The sequence below is a fragment of the Citrus clementina genome, unplaced genomic scaffold (assembly GCF_000493195.1).
Source record: "Citrus clementina cultivar Clemenules unplaced genomic scaffold, Citrus_clementina_v1.0 scaffold_7, whole genome shotgun sequence".
Classification (NCBI taxonomy): Eukaryota; Viridiplantae; Streptophyta; class Magnoliopsida; order Sapindales; family Rutaceae; genus Citrus; species Citrus x clementina.
This window is the reverse complement of record NW_006262075.1, coordinates 15,324,775-15,343,488: the sequence shown is the minus strand read 5'-3', so window position 1 is coordinate 15,343,488 and position 18,714 is coordinate 15,324,775. Positions and strand designations below refer to the sequence as shown.

The 18,714-nt window shown below is 30.2% G+C and overlaps 1 protein-coding gene and 1 pseudogene across 4 annotated transcripts in view; one reads left to right on the top strand and one right to left on the bottom strand.

Moving 5' to 3' along the window:
• The first annotated feature begins 1,434 nt into the window (after positions 1–1,434).
• Positions 1,435–2,470, top strand: LOC112096974 (annotated as a pseudogene).
• A 14,207-nt stretch (positions 2,471–16,677) lies between these two features.
• LOC112096722 overlaps positions 16,678–18,714 on the bottom strand; it is a 2,734-nt gene continuing 697 nt past the window's right edge. Inside the window, exons 2-6 of one of the 4 annotated variants that reach the window (XM_024180136.1) lie at positions 18,390–18,474; positions 17,937–18,030; positions 17,080–17,115; positions 16,872–16,978; positions 16,678–16,831 (exon numbers count right to left, since the gene is read on the bottom strand). In XM_024180136.1, coding sequence (XP_024035904.1) covers positions 16,737–16,831; positions 16,872–16,978; positions 17,080–17,115; positions 17,937–18,001 — 303 coding nt within the window. In that variant the 5' untranslated portion in view covers positions 18,002–18,030; positions 18,390–18,474 and the 3' untranslated portion in view covers positions 16,678–16,736. Of the gene's footprint in view, positions 16,979–17,079; positions 17,116–17,936; positions 18,031–18,389; positions 18,475–18,714 lie in introns of all 4 variants that reach the window. The other 3 variants (XR_002904573.1, XR_002904572.1, XR_002904571.1) reach the window with 3 other exon arrangements.

The following is an 18,714-nucleotide window of genomic DNA, read 5'->3' as shown; positions in this document are numbered from 1 at the left end:
AATTGTTAAATAAATAAAGAATATTTTAAACATTCTAATATTTAAAAAAAAATTAACCTCAACTACTAGATATCCAAAATTTGAGCTTTTTAACAGTAGAGGTCAAATAGTTTATTTAGGTTCCATTTGATATAACTTTTCAAATAGAGCTTATTTAAGCGTAACTTTTTATTAGTAGAGTTTTCACTAAGAAAAATTTAGTTCTTTGGTTGTCAATGAGAACTTTTATTAAAAATTGTAAAATTACTTTAATAGCAAGTTATTTAAAATTATGTTATGAAAGGAATGAAATAAGATTATGAAATAAGTAAAGGATATTGTAGATATTTTAACATTTTAAAATAGCTTTTCGACCTGAGTTGTTATATTTGACTCCCTTATTATATCTCACCGGTCCACACTAATTGTTTTTATAATAATATTGATTTTATCCTTATATAAAATGATTTAAAAGGGTAAATTGCTTTTAAGTACGCCTACATGATAATTTCTAATAATATCTAATTTAGCTAATTTAATTTCTTAAACCCTAATTTCTTTTGACTTTTTAAATGATTGTCTCTTCTAAAATATTGTATACTCTACTTTTGTAATAATAGAAGAAATTAATTTTCAGTACTTAATAGATGATGATGAAGAAGTATCAAATCTTTTTTTTTTTTTTATGGTTATGGCAATGATGAATAAAACTTTTTTTTTAAAGAGAGAGGTTATAGTGATTTTGAAATTTTTTTCTTTTTAAAATAGATTTATAAGTTTTATATGGTTGGTACTTATAAATTTTTAAAATAGATTTATAAAACTTATAAGTTTTAAAAATTATAATAAGAGTAAATTCGGGATTAGATGGTGTATGTTGGGAGATAAAAATTAGTTTAAATTTTTTAATGGGATTAACTGAAAAGTGGAGGTTAGTGAAATATAATAAGGGTGTTAAATATCAACTCTTTCAATCTCTATTCCCAAAAACCAAAAACTTGAAAACAATCAAAAGCTCTACTTAACAATCAAATAACAACAAAAATTAGAAAGAGTTTATAGGATTAAACAAGTACTTATAACCATTTGATAAGTCATACTCAACATACAATTAATCTTTAAAAGCTTTGCTCTAAAAATAATAACAAAAAATATGAAAAATAAATTATGCCATTAAATAAGAAGTTATGTCCATTAGCAAAGCCATAACGCAATATAAAATCTAGAATCAAAGTTTTGATCATCGATTCAAGGCCGGCTCAAAATTTTATCTTAAATGGGTTTTAGAGATTCATTTGGTTCTTGTTCTATTTGTTCATTAGTATAAAAGCTAAGCTCCTATTAGAATCACCAGTACTTACCAAAGCCTCACTTCACAAATTTCTTAATGAAAATTGTAAATCAAGTAACATCACTCTCGATCAAGCACTTAGCTTTTTGGATTCTATGATTCGAATGCAAACAATTCCTCAAGTTTCATCATTTAATAAATTATTTAGTGCACTTGCTAAGAATAAGCAGCATGATCATGTTATATCTCTTCACAAAAGAATGATTTGCCGGATTTAATTTTTTGAAACATTTTGATTAATTGCTTTTGTAGCACAAGTAAGGTTTTAGGTGCTTTAATGGCTTTTGGCAGTTTTATAAGGAGGTGTTATAGGCCTCTGAATGATGTAACTTTTAATTCTTTGATTAAAGGTTTTTGTATGGAAGGTAATATAAGAGATGCTTCACAATTGGTTAAGAAAATGGCTACGTTTGGTTGTAGGCCTAATGTAACTACTTGTGATACTTTAATTACTGGGTTGCGTCGAACTGGCAATATGAATTTGACTCTAAAGTTGCATCAAGAAATGGTTAATGGGATGGGTGATTTTGGTGGTATCTATAAGCCTAATGTTTTTTGTTATGGTAGTTTGATTGATGGACTTTGTAAGGATCGTTTGGTGGACCAAACAAAAGATTTGTTTATGGAAATGAAGGATAAGGGAATTAATGCAAACACTCTTGTTTATACATGACTAATTCATGGTTTTTTTTTTGTGCGGGCAATTTGAACATTGCAAAAAGTTTTTTTTTTCAGATGATAGATCAAGGTGTATGACCTAATCTGCAAACACTCAATGTGATAATAGATAAGCTCTGTAAGAAGACAAAGTTGGTCGAAGCAAATAGATTGTTAGAACTGATGATGCAGAGAGGTTTGAATCCTGTCATTTTTACTTATACGCCATTGTTGAATGGCTATTGCTTAGTGGGTAAAGTTAATGTTGCAATAGCATTATTTGATTCCATGGCAAGAAAGGGCTTTATGCCAGATGTTTTTAGCTATAGTGTCTTGATAAATGGGTATTGTAAGAATTTCAATGTTGAGGAAGCTATGAATGTTTCTCGTGAAATGATTTTGAATGGTGTTAAGCCAACAATTGCTACCTATAACATACTGTTGACTGACCTTTTCCAAGCAAAAAAGGTTGGAGAAGTTTAAAAAAATATTTAATGAGATGAAGCTATGTAATGTTGTACCTGAGACATTCACATGTAACATTTTCATTGATGGGCTCTGCAAGAATGGTCATGTTTTGGAGGTAATGGAATTGTTTCCCACTTTAGAAATCAGCAATTGTGAACTTTTCGTTGAAATTTTCAACTCTCTTATTCGTGGATGTTGTAAATTTGGGATATTCGAAATTGCTTCGGAGTTATTCAACAAATTATCTTGTAAAAATCTAGTGGCAGATGTTGTAGCATACAATATTCTAATCCATGCCCTTGGTAAAGAAGGGCAAATAAAAAAGGAAAATTATTTGTTGTTAAGTATGGAGGAAAATGGGTGTGCTCTAGATGTTGACACATTTAATACGCTTATGATCAGTTTCTTACAAAAAGAATGATGCCCTAAAGATGTTTGAACTATTTCATAAAATGGATGAGAGAAATGTGGTGCCAGAAAAATGCTCACTATCCATTGTCAAAGACATACTGGTGGAGAATTAAAAAACGGCCAGTATTTGGGCTTGTTTTCTTTATTTTCTCTCTAAAAGTCAATCAAAAAGTTGATATAGTAAGTGTTGTTTGTGTAGCATGCATTATAAGTGTAGAAATCTATGGAGTTTTGCTCAATAAATGCTGAAGATAGACTACACTAGAAGGATCAATTTTTTCAAATAGGTGGAGAAAATTTTAATGGCAAATTAAAGTATGCTGGAATCATTTTCTTGTTTTGAAATCTTATGGAATGTATTTTCTTCATTATGTTAAGGTTACAAATCTTATGCAATGTATTTTGGTTGTTTCTTGCACTTATTAATTGCAAAAGTGAAGAGCTCATTTGCTTTCTTAGATGTAATTAGTAATAAGCATATCTTTATTGTGCCTTTTATGTTGCAATTAGCACATTAATGAGCCATTAGCAACTACTAATCACATATTGTTAATGACATTCATCAGCACTAATGCCTTTGGCTTGCTTGTTTGCATGGTCAGATTCATGGTTGAATGTGGCTTTTGTTGCCATAGCAAAATATTTTGACTCTAGAGTGGAGATGAGATAGGATTGCCAGAGTTGGTTCATATCAATAGTTATTCATTTTTTAATATAAATTTTATATATCTTTAATTACTTTTGGAAAAACAATTTTGAAGATTTGTAAATTTACCCAAAAAAAAAAAATTTCTTTCATTTGAGAACTTTCTTCTTAAAAAATATATTGTAGCGTTATCTTATACATTTGGTATGATATGAAATGCCTAATGCTTCTTTGGACCTGACTTATTGTACAATTGAGCCTAAAACTCATTTCAATGCCTATTGTCACAATGAATTATATTACCCATAACATTAATTTTGATGATAACAAACAAGATTAAAAATGATAGTCTTTAAATAGATTAGATTTCTTAGGCTGTATAATATTTTGGACAATATTAAAGTTCTGGGTACACACGAATAACTGTTAAATTTAAAACTGTAAACTGATAACATATGGTTAAGTTATTAATAGCTTCTGGCAATTAACAGTTAACCGTTTATGAGAAGATGACTAACTAGTAAATTCCATAAAAGAATTTATTTGAAAACAGAAAATTGATATTCGCAAAATGGTAAGTCAATTTCAAACAGGTGGGCTTCAGAAATTAAATAGCAAACTATTAAGCAAAAACGGCAAGCCGACTTCGATAAGTGAACTCTCTGAAATTAAATGGTAAACCGACAATTTCAAACGGTGATCCGACAATTCAAATTTCAGCATAACGATCAGTTGGCACAAGTTAGAATGACAAATTGACTAATGTTAACGAAGATCCAATAATGTCCAGAAAGTCAACAATAACCAATTTTTTTTCTCTATCTATAAAAGGCTCCATCAAATACAATTTATATGGATGTTCAACAATTATCATCAAGCTTATCATTGCGTATTCAATCTCTTCTGAGCTAAAATTTATTTTTTTCTTTATCAAATTACAATTTGGATTTTCATCTGCAAACAAATATATTATGTGAGGGAAAATTTATGTAATCATAATTTCAATATCAAAATTGAGTGATTGTAAGTGTTGGAAACACTTTGAGAAATGGATGAGAGATCATTTCATATTGTAAATGTTTTATTGACACCTTGGATGTCAATTGTGAACATTTTGAAGCCTTGGATTGTAAAGGGTTGGATAATGGAATCCTCAAACTCAAATAGCTTGGAGGCGTGAATGTAGACAGAGTTTGTCGAACTAAGTAAAAATATAGTGTTTTCTCTCTTCTATATTATCTCTTTTAAATTTATTTGTTATTATATTTATTATTTCAAGTTTGTAGCATAAACTTGTATTGATTTTTAAACTTATTGCTTGATAACTTTTAGAAACCTAATTCGCGCCTCTCTTGGGTTGTTTAGTTAGACTTTTATTTGGTATTAGAGTAATGTTATCTTATTAGGACTTAACTGTCTAGAGTAAAAGATCAACGACAACCCAAAATGATTCTACCTTTAGGGAATGATAATCCACTACTAAACCATCATTCTTTGATGGGAATGATTATCTATATTGAAAAATTAGGACGAGAATTTTTTTAAATAATTAGATTATGAAATATGGGAAGATGTTTGAAATGGTCTATTTATGCCCACTGCTAAAAATGAAAAATGGGGAAGAAATTCTAAAACCTTCAAGAGAATGGAATGAGTCAGAAAAGAGAAAAAATTATTTTAATTCCAAAGCCATGAATGCTCTATTTTGTGCTTTATATAAAAAGAATTCCATAGAGTTTCAGATTGTTTTGATGCTTATGAAATTTAGAAGAAACTTGATATTGTTTATAAAGGTATAAATCAAGTCAAAGAGTCTAAGATCAATAGATATACTAGGCAATAAGAATTATTCCAAATAGAACAAAACGAGAGTGTTCATTCCATGTACACTAGATTTTCAGACATTGTAAACACTTTAGGAGCTCGGAAAGACCTTTTCAAATAGTGAAAAGGTAAAGAAAATCATTAGATTTTTAACAAAAGAATGGAGACCTAAGAGAACTGCCATTGAGAAAGTCAAGAATTTAAATATTTTATCTATTGATAATTTAAATGGCTCACTTATTTCCTATGAAAAGGATTTGGTAGTTGAAAGAGGTGATGAAGATAAAAAGAAGAAAAGCATTGCCTCAAAGCTTCAAGATCAGAAAGTGATGAAGAAAGTGAATTCAAAGATGAAGATGTGGCTATGATAGCCAGAAAATTCAAGAAATTTTTTAATAAAAGCAATGAGTGAAGAAAGTTTAGGAACTTCAAAAACAAAAAAGAAAAGAAGTAAGCAATCATATGTTTTGAATGCAAGAAGCCTGGACACATAAAATCATAATGTCCTCTCCTCAACAAGGTGAAAAAGAAAGCTATGGTGGCAACGTCAGATGACAGCGATGAGGAGACCTCAAATGAGGAGGAATCACATAAAGTGTCAAACTTGGTTCTTATGACAATTAGAGAAGAACTTGATGAGGTAAATGATCTTCCCTCTTATGATGAATTGTTTGAAACATTTACTATATTGCATAATTATATAAAGAATATAAGAATGAAAATTGCTTCTCTTAAAAAGAAAAATGTAGATATTTCAAATAAGAATAATAATTTAAATCAAAGATCAAGTGCCTAGAAGTAGAAAACAAAAGTTTGCATGAAGAAATTGCATTCTTTAAAGAAAAACAAGATGTTTTATCTAGAAATGAAGGTTTATTTGTAAATGATTTGAAAAAAGAAAATGAAACACTTAGAAAAAAAAGTGATGAGCTTAATCGTCTTAAAATTTATAAATGGGCAAAAGATTTTAAATAATTTGCCAAGCTCTCAAAATTGTGTTTTCGATAAATGAGGTATTAGTTGTAAGCCAACTTTGAAACAAAGGTTTTGTAAGAATTACTTTGTTAAGGCTGCCTCGATTAATGATCAAAATATATGCCATTATTGTAATAGAAATGGTTACATGATTTATAGATGTCCAGTTAGGAAAAATGCATAGTATGCAATCAAATGTATTTGAGTTCCAAAATGACCCATTACTAATATATAAAGACCCAAAAAGCTTTCGGTACCTAAAACTTGAGATTTTTTCTGTAGGGATCAAAGAAGAGGAAGAACAAATGGTACTTGGATAGTGGATACTCGAGACATATGACATGCAATTACTCTTGGTTTTGGAGTTTTATCAAGATCGAAAATGGTGGAGAAGTATCCTTTGAAGATAATTCAAAAGGAAAAATTATTTGTGTTGGTAATGTCGGTAAAGATTTCTCTACATTTATTGAAAATGTGTGTTTAGTTGAAAATTTGAAAGACAACTTGCTTAATATTAGTTAATTATGTGATAAATACTATAGAGTTATTTTTTATAAAATAAAATGTGTTATTGAAAATGTATGTGATGACGAAGTTTTATTTGTTGGATAAAGATGTGTTAATTTATACACTATTGATATAGAATGTGCATAATCTCATAATAAATGTCTTTCAACATTACATAATTATAGTTGGTTGTGGCATAGAAGACTAGGTCATGCAAGCATGGAATTAATTTCAAGATTTCTAAAAATGATTTAATTAAAGGATTTCTAAGGATTGGTTTTCAAAAAGATAGGGTTTGTAAAGCTTGTCAATTTGGAAAACAAATAAAAAATTCTTTCAAAAAAAAATTATATCTCTACTTCAAAACCGCTTCAACTTCTTTACATGAATTTATTAGAACCTGTTAGATATGTAAGTCTAAGTAGTAAGTATTATGCATTTGTGATTATCGATGATTTTTCTAGATAAGCTTGGATATTATTCTTAGTTAATAAGAATGACGTCTTTGATGCTTTTAAAATTTTCTATAAAAAGGTTGAAAATGAAAATGTTATGCTATTTCTTGCATTAGAAGTGATCATGATTGAGAATATGAAAATCATGATTTTGAAAATTTTTTGCAATAACTTTGGACTTGAACATCAATTTTCATCATCAAGGACTTTATAACAAAATAGAGTAATTGAGAGAAAGAATAAGTTTATTCAAAAAATGGTTGAGATCATGTTAAATAAAAATGTTTTACCAAAATATTTTTGGGCCGAAGCCATCAGAAACGTTTATTATGTTTTAAATCGTGTATTGATTAGATCTTACTTTAATAAAACTCTTTATAAGCTTTAGAAAGATAGAAAACTCAACATTGGTATTTCGAATTTTTTGGATGCAAATGTTTTTATATTAAATATCAAAGACAATCTTGGTAAATTTTATCTAAATTTTGATATTGGTATCTTTCTTGAGTATTCAAATTCAAAAAAAAAACAAAACTTATAGAGTGTATAATAAAAGAATCTTGATTGTAGAGGAATCTATGTATGTTACATTTGATGAATCTAAAAATTCTCTACGGAGAAAGTCATTGTTGATGATGATGCAGATGAAGCATTATGCAAAAATGATTTTTCAAAAGACAAGCAAGATAATTCACAAGGAGAAAATCAAGAGGAGTAACAAGAAGAACAAGCTAAGCAAGAAAAAAATGAAGGTAATTCTCAAATACTCCTTATGGAGTAGAGGTATCTTTCTTCTTACCTTAAAGACTTAATATTAGGAGATCTTTCACAAGGTTTAACTTCATCAGTTAGAAATACATGTGAACATACTGCATTCATGTCTCAAATTGAACCAAAATCATTTTTGGATGTGGAAAACGATGAATCTTGGATTATAGTAATACAAAAAAAAGTTAAATCAATTTAAGAGAACAAAATATGGAAACTTGTTACTAAATTAGAACATTAATCTATCACATGTACAAAATGGTTATTTAGGAATAAGATGGATGAATCCAGTATGATTGTGAGGAATAAAGCTAGATTAGTAGCTTAATGATGCAACTAAAGAGAATGAATTGATTTTGATGAAACCTTCGTACCTATAGCTAGATTAGTATCCATTAGGATGCTCTTAGCATTCACATGTCATAAAGACTTTATTTTATATCAAATGGATGTTAAAAGTGTCATTCTAAATGATTGTATTATGGAGAAGTTTATGTAAAACAACCCCCTGGTTTTGAAAATGAAGAATTTTCAAATCATGTTTATAAGTTGTCTAAAGCTTTGCATGATTTAAAACAAACACAAGAGTTTGATATGAAAGGCTTAGTTGAATTCTTTTGGAAAATAGTTTTTCAATGGGAAAAGCAAATACTACACTTTTTATTAAGCATAAGAATGAAGATATACTCATTATTCAAATTTATATTGTTGATATTATCTTTTGTTCTACTAATGAGCTTTTATGTAAAAGATTTTCCTCTTGTATGAACAAAGAATTTGAGATGAGCCTGATAGGAGAATTGAAATATTTGCTTGGACTACAAATAAAACAAAATGAAGAAGAAATCTTTATTAATCAAGCCAAATATTTGATAGATTTATTCAAAAGATTCGGATTTGAAAATGAAAAGGCTAAAAGCACTCCAATGAGCTCAACAATCAAGCTTGACAAAGATGAAAAAGGTACAAAAGTTGATGTTAAAACTTTACGAGTTATGATTGGCTCTTTACTTTTCTTGACTGCTCGTAGGCTGATATCATGTTTAGTGTATGTTTATGTGTAAGATTTCAATCATCTTCCAAGGAATCTCATTTACTTTTTTGTTAAAAGAATTTTTCATTATTTGAGTGAGACAATTGATTTAGGTCTTTGGTATCCTAGATGGACTTTCATAGATTTAACTTATTATTCAGATGCTGATTTTGTTGGTTACAAAGTTGATAGAAAAAGTACTAGTGATACGTGTCACTTTCTGGGTCATTCACTTATCTTTTGGTTTAGTAAGAAACAAGACTCAGTTATACTTTTAACCATCGAGGCTGAGTGTGTTGCTACTAGTAGTTGTTGCGCACAAGCCATTTAGATAAAACAAATCCTTAGAGACTATGGAATTAATCTTGATCATATACCTATCATATGTGACAATACAAGTGTTATAAATCTTCCAAAGAATCATATTTAATATTGTAGACCAAACATATAGAGATTATACATCATTTCTTGAGAGACCATGTTAAGAAAATGAAATAGTATTAGATTTCGTTTTAACCAAAAAACAACTTATAGATATCTTTGCAAAACTCCTTAATGAGGATTAATTTATCATAATTCGACATGAACTTGGGATAGTGAAATTTGCACATTAACTTGTCTATATATTATTTTGAGGTTATGTGTTGTGTTTGTATGGTTGTTTTTATTGATTGATTTTGAAAATCTGTATGCTTATACATGCATTCATGAATCGCACATTAAAAATGGCCTTTAAGACGTTTTGAGTTATTGAAATAACCTTGGAATGGAACAATTATTAGCCAAAAATCAAAATAAATGTGCGAGATTACTGTTAACATAAGCGGATAGCCATTTGTAAATAAATGGTTTACCGTTTAAAAATAGAAACTTGGGAAATGAAAACTACAAGTTATCGATTAACCGATTGAGGATAACGGTTTACTTGATTAAAAACAGAAAGGTTGTTTATGTTAACAGATAACCGATTAGGATAAATAGATGATTGTTTGAGTAAAGGAAACATTTTGTTTTATAATGTTAACTAATTCGTATAAACGGCAATTCAATTACGTGTTAAGTGATTACTAGAAATTATCGATTAACCGTTTATAGAAAATGGTTCACCGTTATCACGTGATACTAGAATAGTTCTAGGTTTTCTTCTTCATTTATAACAAACCCTTCACCGTTTCTTCTCTAGACCACGGTGGCTGTGTTTTTCGTCTCTAAAATCCTTTATTTCCTTGTGTTTTCTTGCCAACTTAAAGCCATACCATCATTTCTAATCACTGTAGGAACATTTTTATCCAATCAAAACATCATTTCAAACCCAAAATAAAAAATTCCCAATTTGAAACTCCATTATTAACCGAACCTCTTCAAAATTGACCAAGTATTTCACCCATTTTTTTTAAATTGAGCACCTATATTGTTTGTTATACTTTTCATTTACATTTTCATCAATTCATTTTCTCTCAAAACACCAAATTTCCCAAAACCCCCCATTTGTGTATCTATGGCCAGGATAGAGTTTTCAAGGCTGGAACAAGATGATAACAAGCGGCAAGGAGGAATCAAACGCCTCCCAGGGAGGTCTCAAAGTTCGAAAGAACCATTTGCCTATTATTCTATGATTAAACCGTTCCAAACCTGCTTTATGAAACACAAGGTAACATATTTTTACTTTGTCGATTTGGATGACCTTGAGGAGCTAGTTTTGTGTGGTAGTAGTATAAAAGAGTTGTTGGAACCTCGGGAAGAGGCCTTGAGAATTGAGGAGAGGGTATATTCTAACCTAGTTAGAGTATTCTACTTGAATATGGAATTTTTGGCAACTAGGCTAGACAAGATAATTATTAAAGGTAATTATTTACTGACCACTTGATTTTTCAGGCTTTTTAAAAAATACACAAATCTTATATTTTTTTGGCTAATTTCTACTTAAAGTTACAAAGTGTTTCAGTTGTCCACTGTTGTCTTAACTCTATTAAAGAAATTAATAGAATATTACTTAAATGACAATTTTACCCCAAAACATAAAATGATTATTTGACTTTAGCTAAATGACAAAAAAAAAAGATTACAAAACAAACTGAATTATTTTCAAAAATAAAATAAAATATATGTAACTTAAACGGAAAATATTATTTGTATTTATATTTTAATTTTTTAATTGTGCAATTTAATTGGATTTTCGGATTGGATCCGAATCCGATCTGAAGCCTAGTCTTAGATTACTAGTGCGTAAACGAACTCATTTTTCATGTTTAGGTAAAATGAAAAATTTACCCTCATGATGTTAGCAAAGTTATAATAGCATGTAGACGAAAGTGGACACGCGCAAAAAAAAAAATATATAGCTTCAAGTGGAAATCAGCCAAAAGAAGAAAGATATGTGTATTTTTGGAAAAGCATGAAAAAACAGGTGGTCGGTGGATAATTGCCCTAATTATCAATATTAGAGGGTTGCCTATTGAGTTCGATGTGGGGCATTTGAATTTGATTTTAGGAACTGAGAGTGAGGGTATAGAGATATGTACTTCCATAAAAGAACTTATGTTCAACGATTTTCTCCATGTTAATGCGGTTAGGAACATTTGTAGGCGTAACAACCTTTCTGATGATAATTGCCACATTCTCTTCTGTTCCTAACTCTTACCCCTACAGGTTTGAGTACGTCATAGCATCCTTCAGCACGTAGTTACTCCTAAGAAAGGACATGTTGATGATGTTACTCGTTTGGATGTTTGGTTGTTAGATTGTACCTCCGACATCAACTAGTTAACCTTGGGCATGTGGTTATGAGACGTATGTTGAGTACACCTGGGGTAAGGAACAAGTTACTCCCATATGGCAGTGTCATTACTAAGACTTTGAGACATTTTAGAGTGCCTTTAATTGAGCCAATCTATATAGAGACTAAGAAGTTGAGAAGGGAGGCCATTATAAGGATAGTCTTTTATAGGAAGAACGGGGAGTGGGCTAAGATAACTTTATCTGAGAACCAGAACACCCTTGTAGCTTCAGGGGATGATCGAGTTCTTAATGATGTCTATCCCGCTGATCAATTGCCTGATTTTAAACTAAGAGCTAGACCTCATGTGCCAGGTCAAGCTGCAGCAGCATAAATTGAGGAGCCAGAGGAACATAAGGGACATGGCATGGATACTGATGAGCCTCCACTTTTTGAGGGCATTGTGCAACAGTTGCTTGGTGAAGTTTGCACATTTTCCAAGCAGCGGCAGCTTCAGTCTCCGTTCACTGCCTTCTATCTTCATCAGGAGCATATCCTTGATCAACATCAACAACTTCTGGATGGCAAGTAGGGCATCTTCACTGCTCGTGGCGTTTTTCCCCCATCTTCTTCATCATATCATCTGCAATAGTCCATATTTAGTTTCTGTATTTAGATTTCACACAGACATCTTTTATGCATCATTATGTTTATTTTGTTATGACACCTTGCTTTTGTTATATATTTTGAGATATATGTGTGTGTGTGGTTGGCTATTTTTGATTGAGTGACTCATGCTTTGATGGTTGATATTTGATTATATGGTTGATTTGTGTGATGGTTTGGTGATGATTTTGATTTGTTGTTCTCTATGATTTGATTATTTAGGTATAATGTTGTTAATGTGTTTCCTGAGATAATGCTTATTGCTAGAGCGAGGTTCTACCGAAATTTCAATTTGGACAACATGGGTAAAATTTTTTCTCTTTTCACTGCATCTCTTTCCCCTCAACACTGAATTTTCTTTTTAATGATGAAGAGGGAGAAGAATGTATTTGAACTCTGAACTTGTTATTTATTTATTTTTTTAAGAGTTGCAATTGAACTTGTTATTTTGGTACTTTTAAAACTTATAAAATACCTAGGGGGAGCTTATATCTAGGGGGAGCTAATAGTTTTTTTTAATTATTTGCAATATAAATGTATGTAAGGTTTGTCATCATAAAAAAAGAGGAGATTGTTCACATAAATATATCTATAATATTGATTTTGATGATAGCAAACAAGATTAAAAATAATGAAGTCTTTAAATTGGTTAGATTTCTTAGGTTGTATAATGTTTTGGACAAGATTAAAGTTTTGAAAACAAACAAATAACCGTTAAGTTTAAAACGGCAAATCGATAACATATGGTTAAGTTATTAACAGCTTTTGAAAATTAACAGTCAACTGTTTATGAGAAGACGACTAACTGATAAATTCCAAGTAGGAATTTATCTGAAAACAGCAAATTGATATTCATAAAACAGCAAGCCGACTTCGAACAGTGAGCTTCTGGAATTAAAAAGCTAATTGTTATGCAAAAACAACAAGTCGACTTCGGTCAGGGAACTCTCTGGAATTAAAAAGAAAACCAACAACTTCAAACAATGATACCACAATTCAAATTTTAGTATAACAGTTATTGGCACAAGTCAGAATGGCAAACCAACTGGGGTTAACGAAGATCCGATAATGTCCCAAAAGTTGTCTATATAAGTGGTTATGGTCCTCAGGTCAAACGTATCATTCTATTCTCCTCTGACATCCAATCATCAGAGAGAGAAGTAGAGAGAATTAAAGGACTCTCTAGTAGAAGAACGTGTTGATCTAAAAGGCCAATCATACAACTCCAAAGGGCAATTAAGCATTATGGATTCAGGTATGCTTCCGCATAATTTTCTTATTAATTCTTGGTGATATAACATGAATGTTCCTGGGTTATAGGTGATGGGTTATATAACATGAATGTTCTTAGGTATTCCTATTTCATCCCATCATAAAAATAAAAATTATCCTTAAATATCTACACATTAAAAACTCACACCCTATTAGATACAATAAGGCTTATATTATCGTAAACCTTAATAGATCACTTTTAATTGAGTTTAACCTTATATGACCATCTGCAACACATAATTATTCATATATAAGCCCAGTTTTGGATTAAGGATCCAATCATGTTGGATTAACGATCAAACAAAATACTCAAAGGGGAAGTGCCTTCTTTACAATTTGAACATGAAAAATTGTTGCTGAAAAAGTTATCAAGCAGCTACTATTTGATTCAGTTAATCCTATCGTAGAAGTCGAGGTATTCTTATCAATAACAAGTAGGGGTGGGCATCAGTTCGGTTCAATTTCGGGATAAATTTTCAGTTTCGGTTCAGTTCGAGTCCTAAATTCAAAAAATCCGTTCGGTTTTTAAAAAAAATAAAAACTGAACAGGAACCGATAGTTCAGTTCGGTTCGGTTTCGATTTTTTGGTTTGGTTTTGGTTTTTCGATAACGATTCACTTAACGAATCGAATTAACAAATTGGTTTTTCGGTTTATCTTAACTTTCACTCAATGCCTACTATAATCAATCTATAATCAACAACAAAATTGTTTTTACAAATTTGTATAAGAAAAAAAATTGCAAAATTTGGACTAAACTGAATAATTTTCAGGATCCTTGTCATTGTTTTTAATATCAAAACCTTTGGCTCAAAACGTAAATAAAATAAAATAAGTTCTTGCATCATAATATAACTTATCAAAAACATAGGGATCAAAATGTTATCTTGCCTTGTTGACTTTTGGTCAAGGACCCTTTTGAAAAGTTTGCAAAACATGTTAGGCCATAACATAATTTCTATATGCAAATATTATCTAAATATTGGGTCATACTAAAATTTTATAAAAGAGAGGGACTCAAATGATATTATTGGTTCGGTTTGGGTTTTTTAAAGTTTGATCCGAAAATCGAACCAAACTGAACCAAATGGTTCAGTTCGGTATTTCTATATTCGGTTTTTTAAATAAAAAAAAACCAAACCGAGCCGAATTGTTTTGGGGTCCGGTTCGGTTTTGCCCACCCCTAGTAACAAGTTCTTAACTTAAGTATACAAGACGCTCTCTGTATCTCATTCATTTCATCTATCAAGTCTATATTATTTTATATATACATTTAAATATATTATATTTATAATATTTTAAAAAAGAAGTTCTTTAATGAAAAATAAAAAATGAAGAAATTATTTGATAGCAATGAAGGTTCTTAATATATAAGCTTGGTCGTCAAAGAAATTTTTATTTAGATTGCAAACGGCTAGAAGGTGGATAATGAGAATAGGTAAGAGGGAATTAGACAAATGAGAGAGAAAAGGTGCAAGAAAATGAGTAGATGAGTAAGAAGAATATATAGAGAGTAGATGCAAAAGAGAGAGACACGGGGCAACAACATGAAAATTGAATGCAAGTCTATTTATCTTTGTTGCATTGAATTTGAAATATATTTCTTCAAAAGTGTTGAATCCAATTTTGGCAATTCTTTTCCTTTAAAAACAAAAATATATGATAAGATTTAACATCTTATGTAAGAATAGTGATAAATCACAAATTTTTGTATGCACTAATTGATGTGGCACAACTACATTAGTTAAAATAATTTTTGTGGGTTTCTAAATATTTTGATTCAATCAATTGATAACTAATTGATGTGGAACAACTACATTAGTTAAAATAATTTATGTAGATTTCTGAATATTTTGATTCAACCAATATCTAGTTATGTCATTATGGTTTGTACAAAAATTTATAACTCTATTATTACTCATAAAGGTATAATAACCTCAAGAAGTACTTAAAGAGTTTTAAGTCTTGAACTTTTTGAATATTCTATAACTCGGTTACGTATCTTCATTTTCTAGCTCTATATTGATGATTATATATGAATTTTTTATTGTGTTATATTTATAAAAGGACGTATATAAACATGATTTTTTGAAAACAAGATCTAGTTTTCGTAATGAGCTCAGTTCATTAATTTGAAATTCTAACGAAAAAGGCCATTTTAACATATGAAAAAACTTATGGGCATTATAAATTTATAATGGTAGGTTTCAGGCATTGGCCAATTGTTATAAATAAAAATGTAATTTTAAAAATCTAATGCTGCCAAATCGCTATTAATTTTCTGTTTTTAAAGTTCTTAACAAAGATTTTCACTTTATCTTCTTAATTAATTAGAAGCTGTTGGGGGGGGGGAGTCAATGTCCATGCAACACTACTACAAAATGAGTCAATAATGACGGTTTTAAAAGACATAAGATGACGGTTTTAAAACCGTCATCTTAGGCCGTGACATTAAAAGGAGCATACTTTTTATGACGGTTCATAAACCGTCATAAAAAGTCTATTTATAATGACAGTTAATTTTTTTAACCGTCATTATTGGGCAATTTCTATTGGGTTTTAATGACGGTTTTGGTATTAAACCGTCATTAAAAAGTGATATTTAATGACGGTTATTTAGAAAACCGTCATCAAATATAACTTTTAATGACGGTTGTTATAACAAAACCGTCATTAAAAGTTAATATTTAATGACGGTTTATTTTAAAAACCGTCATTAAATATTGAAATAACATTTAATGACGGTTTTAAAAAAGAACAGTCATCTTTGTTGGAGAACACTACATTTAATGATAGTTTTTTTCAAATAACCGTCATCTTTGTTGTTGATTTTTTAAAAAAATAAATATGACAATTTTAAAACCATTCCAAGCCCCTATTTTAATTCTAATTTCCTTTCAAGCTCTTTACAATTAACTTTTAACAAATGTTTCATATACAAAAAGATAGCTCTACAAAATGCTTTAACAATAATTAAACTTTAACAATATATACCAGTTAGCTTTCACATCAAAATTCTTGCAACTCTTTAATATCTACTAATGAATTTACGAGCAACCAACAAGATTGGCACAATGGGAGAACCTTTTCTGCCCTAATCATAGATTTGGCAAGTCTTCAACCAACATGTGATCTAAACCATAGATTTGGCAAAACTAGGGAACTGAAGCTCCAGATTGGACTGAACCTTTTCTGCCCTAATCATAGCAGGAGACTTGGGTTCAATGGGAGAACATTTCCCATCAATCAAGCTGCAAATTAAGCCCAAAAGCATTCATTTAGTCATAAATCAAATTAATTCAAATCAAGTCAAATCTACAATAAAGTTAAAAAATAAAAAGTGGTCACTAACATCCAAATCTTCCCTCCTCCTAGAATCAGGCTCGACCTGTTCAAATTCATAATTTTTTCTATTAAAACAATTTAGCAGCTCAAGAATAAAATATGACAGCCAGTAGCAAAAGTAAAATAAGAATAATATTGTTTGAGGTGAAGAACAATAAAGGCAGCTTACGGTTATAGGAACAGGGGTGATTCATCATTACAGAAGGTTTTGCTACAGAGCTATCTTTTTTATTAGAGATTACAATCCGGAACAGAATGAGGATAATGAATTGGCAAGATTGATTTTTCAGGTGGACTCTTCTTGAACTTTAATATAATCAAACAAATTTGTACTAAGACTTTAAGGTTTTGAAGAATAGTCCATGGGTAATTGCTCTGGCCACTCAATATCATTCAAAACTTGTGAAATTGAAGTGAAATCATTTCAGCTTTCACAATAAATAATGTTCCCAAAAGACAAATCAATATATTTTTATTTGGCTGCATAATAATTTATCAACACATCATCTATATGTTGTACATCTATTTTTTTTTTCAAATTCAAAGATTTATAAGTTGAGAGAGCACTTTAAATAAAAGAGCTAGAGGATACTCAAAGCCCCATAGAATACCATCTTTATCTCATCTCCCCTAGCTTGTATCTCTAAAAAATACTAGTCTAATTGTATCTGCAAATTAAATTCCTCATAGGCAGCCCTGCATTATAGCATGTAGAGAACAATGTTAACACACTACTTTTTTTTCTTTTTTTTTTTCCAATCAAAGAAGCCTACTACAAGCAAAATAGTTGAGTATTATAATAATCAACATGAACATATTTTGCTACTCAACCTTTTATTAAACTTCAAAGTAATATTGACCAACCTCAAGTAATCATCCAAATCCTTGTACTTGATAACCTCAACAATTTTTCCCATTCGCTCCTCCATCTTTGAATCTTACCCATTGTTCATTTTCACTATATATATAAATCATCTACAATTTTATTAGCTACAAATACAGCGCATATGCTCAATTTAAATCATTGATCCCATTACATTTAAGATGTTTAAACAATTTTTCTACATTATCTACTTAGATTTGTGTACAAACCTAGCAATTTCCTTGATAGAAGCAAAGTAAGAATAAATGTAAGAAAACTGTAAAATATTAAAGACCAAGGATCCAGTACAGTCATCCAAATTGACTATATAATCAACAAAAATGCAAGACCCAAAAAATGGGTAGTTGACATCATATTAATTTTCAACAGAATGCTACCACCACAAAATTAAATCCAACTCCTAAATACAACAAATCAAATTAACAAAGCCATACCCAACTCAGGCAGAGACTGTGTCAGGTATCATCGAATGGACCCGCAGCTCGCGTTTTACGCATCTCTGATCAAATCAACAAAAGCCTACAGAAATTAAATGATTAGATAAAGGAAATTACAAATTGTGAGGAAACTAGTTTAGGAAAAAGAAAGAGGGAAATCGCATTTGAAAAGATTTAAACAATTTCCCCACGTACCTCTAAACAAGAAAATCCAAAATTTAAACCCCACCCCCCCCCCCCCCCCCGGGAAAAAAAAAAAAAAACACGCCAGAATACCCCAATTAAAAAAAAGGGGAAAAAAAAAATTGGGTACCCTTAAACC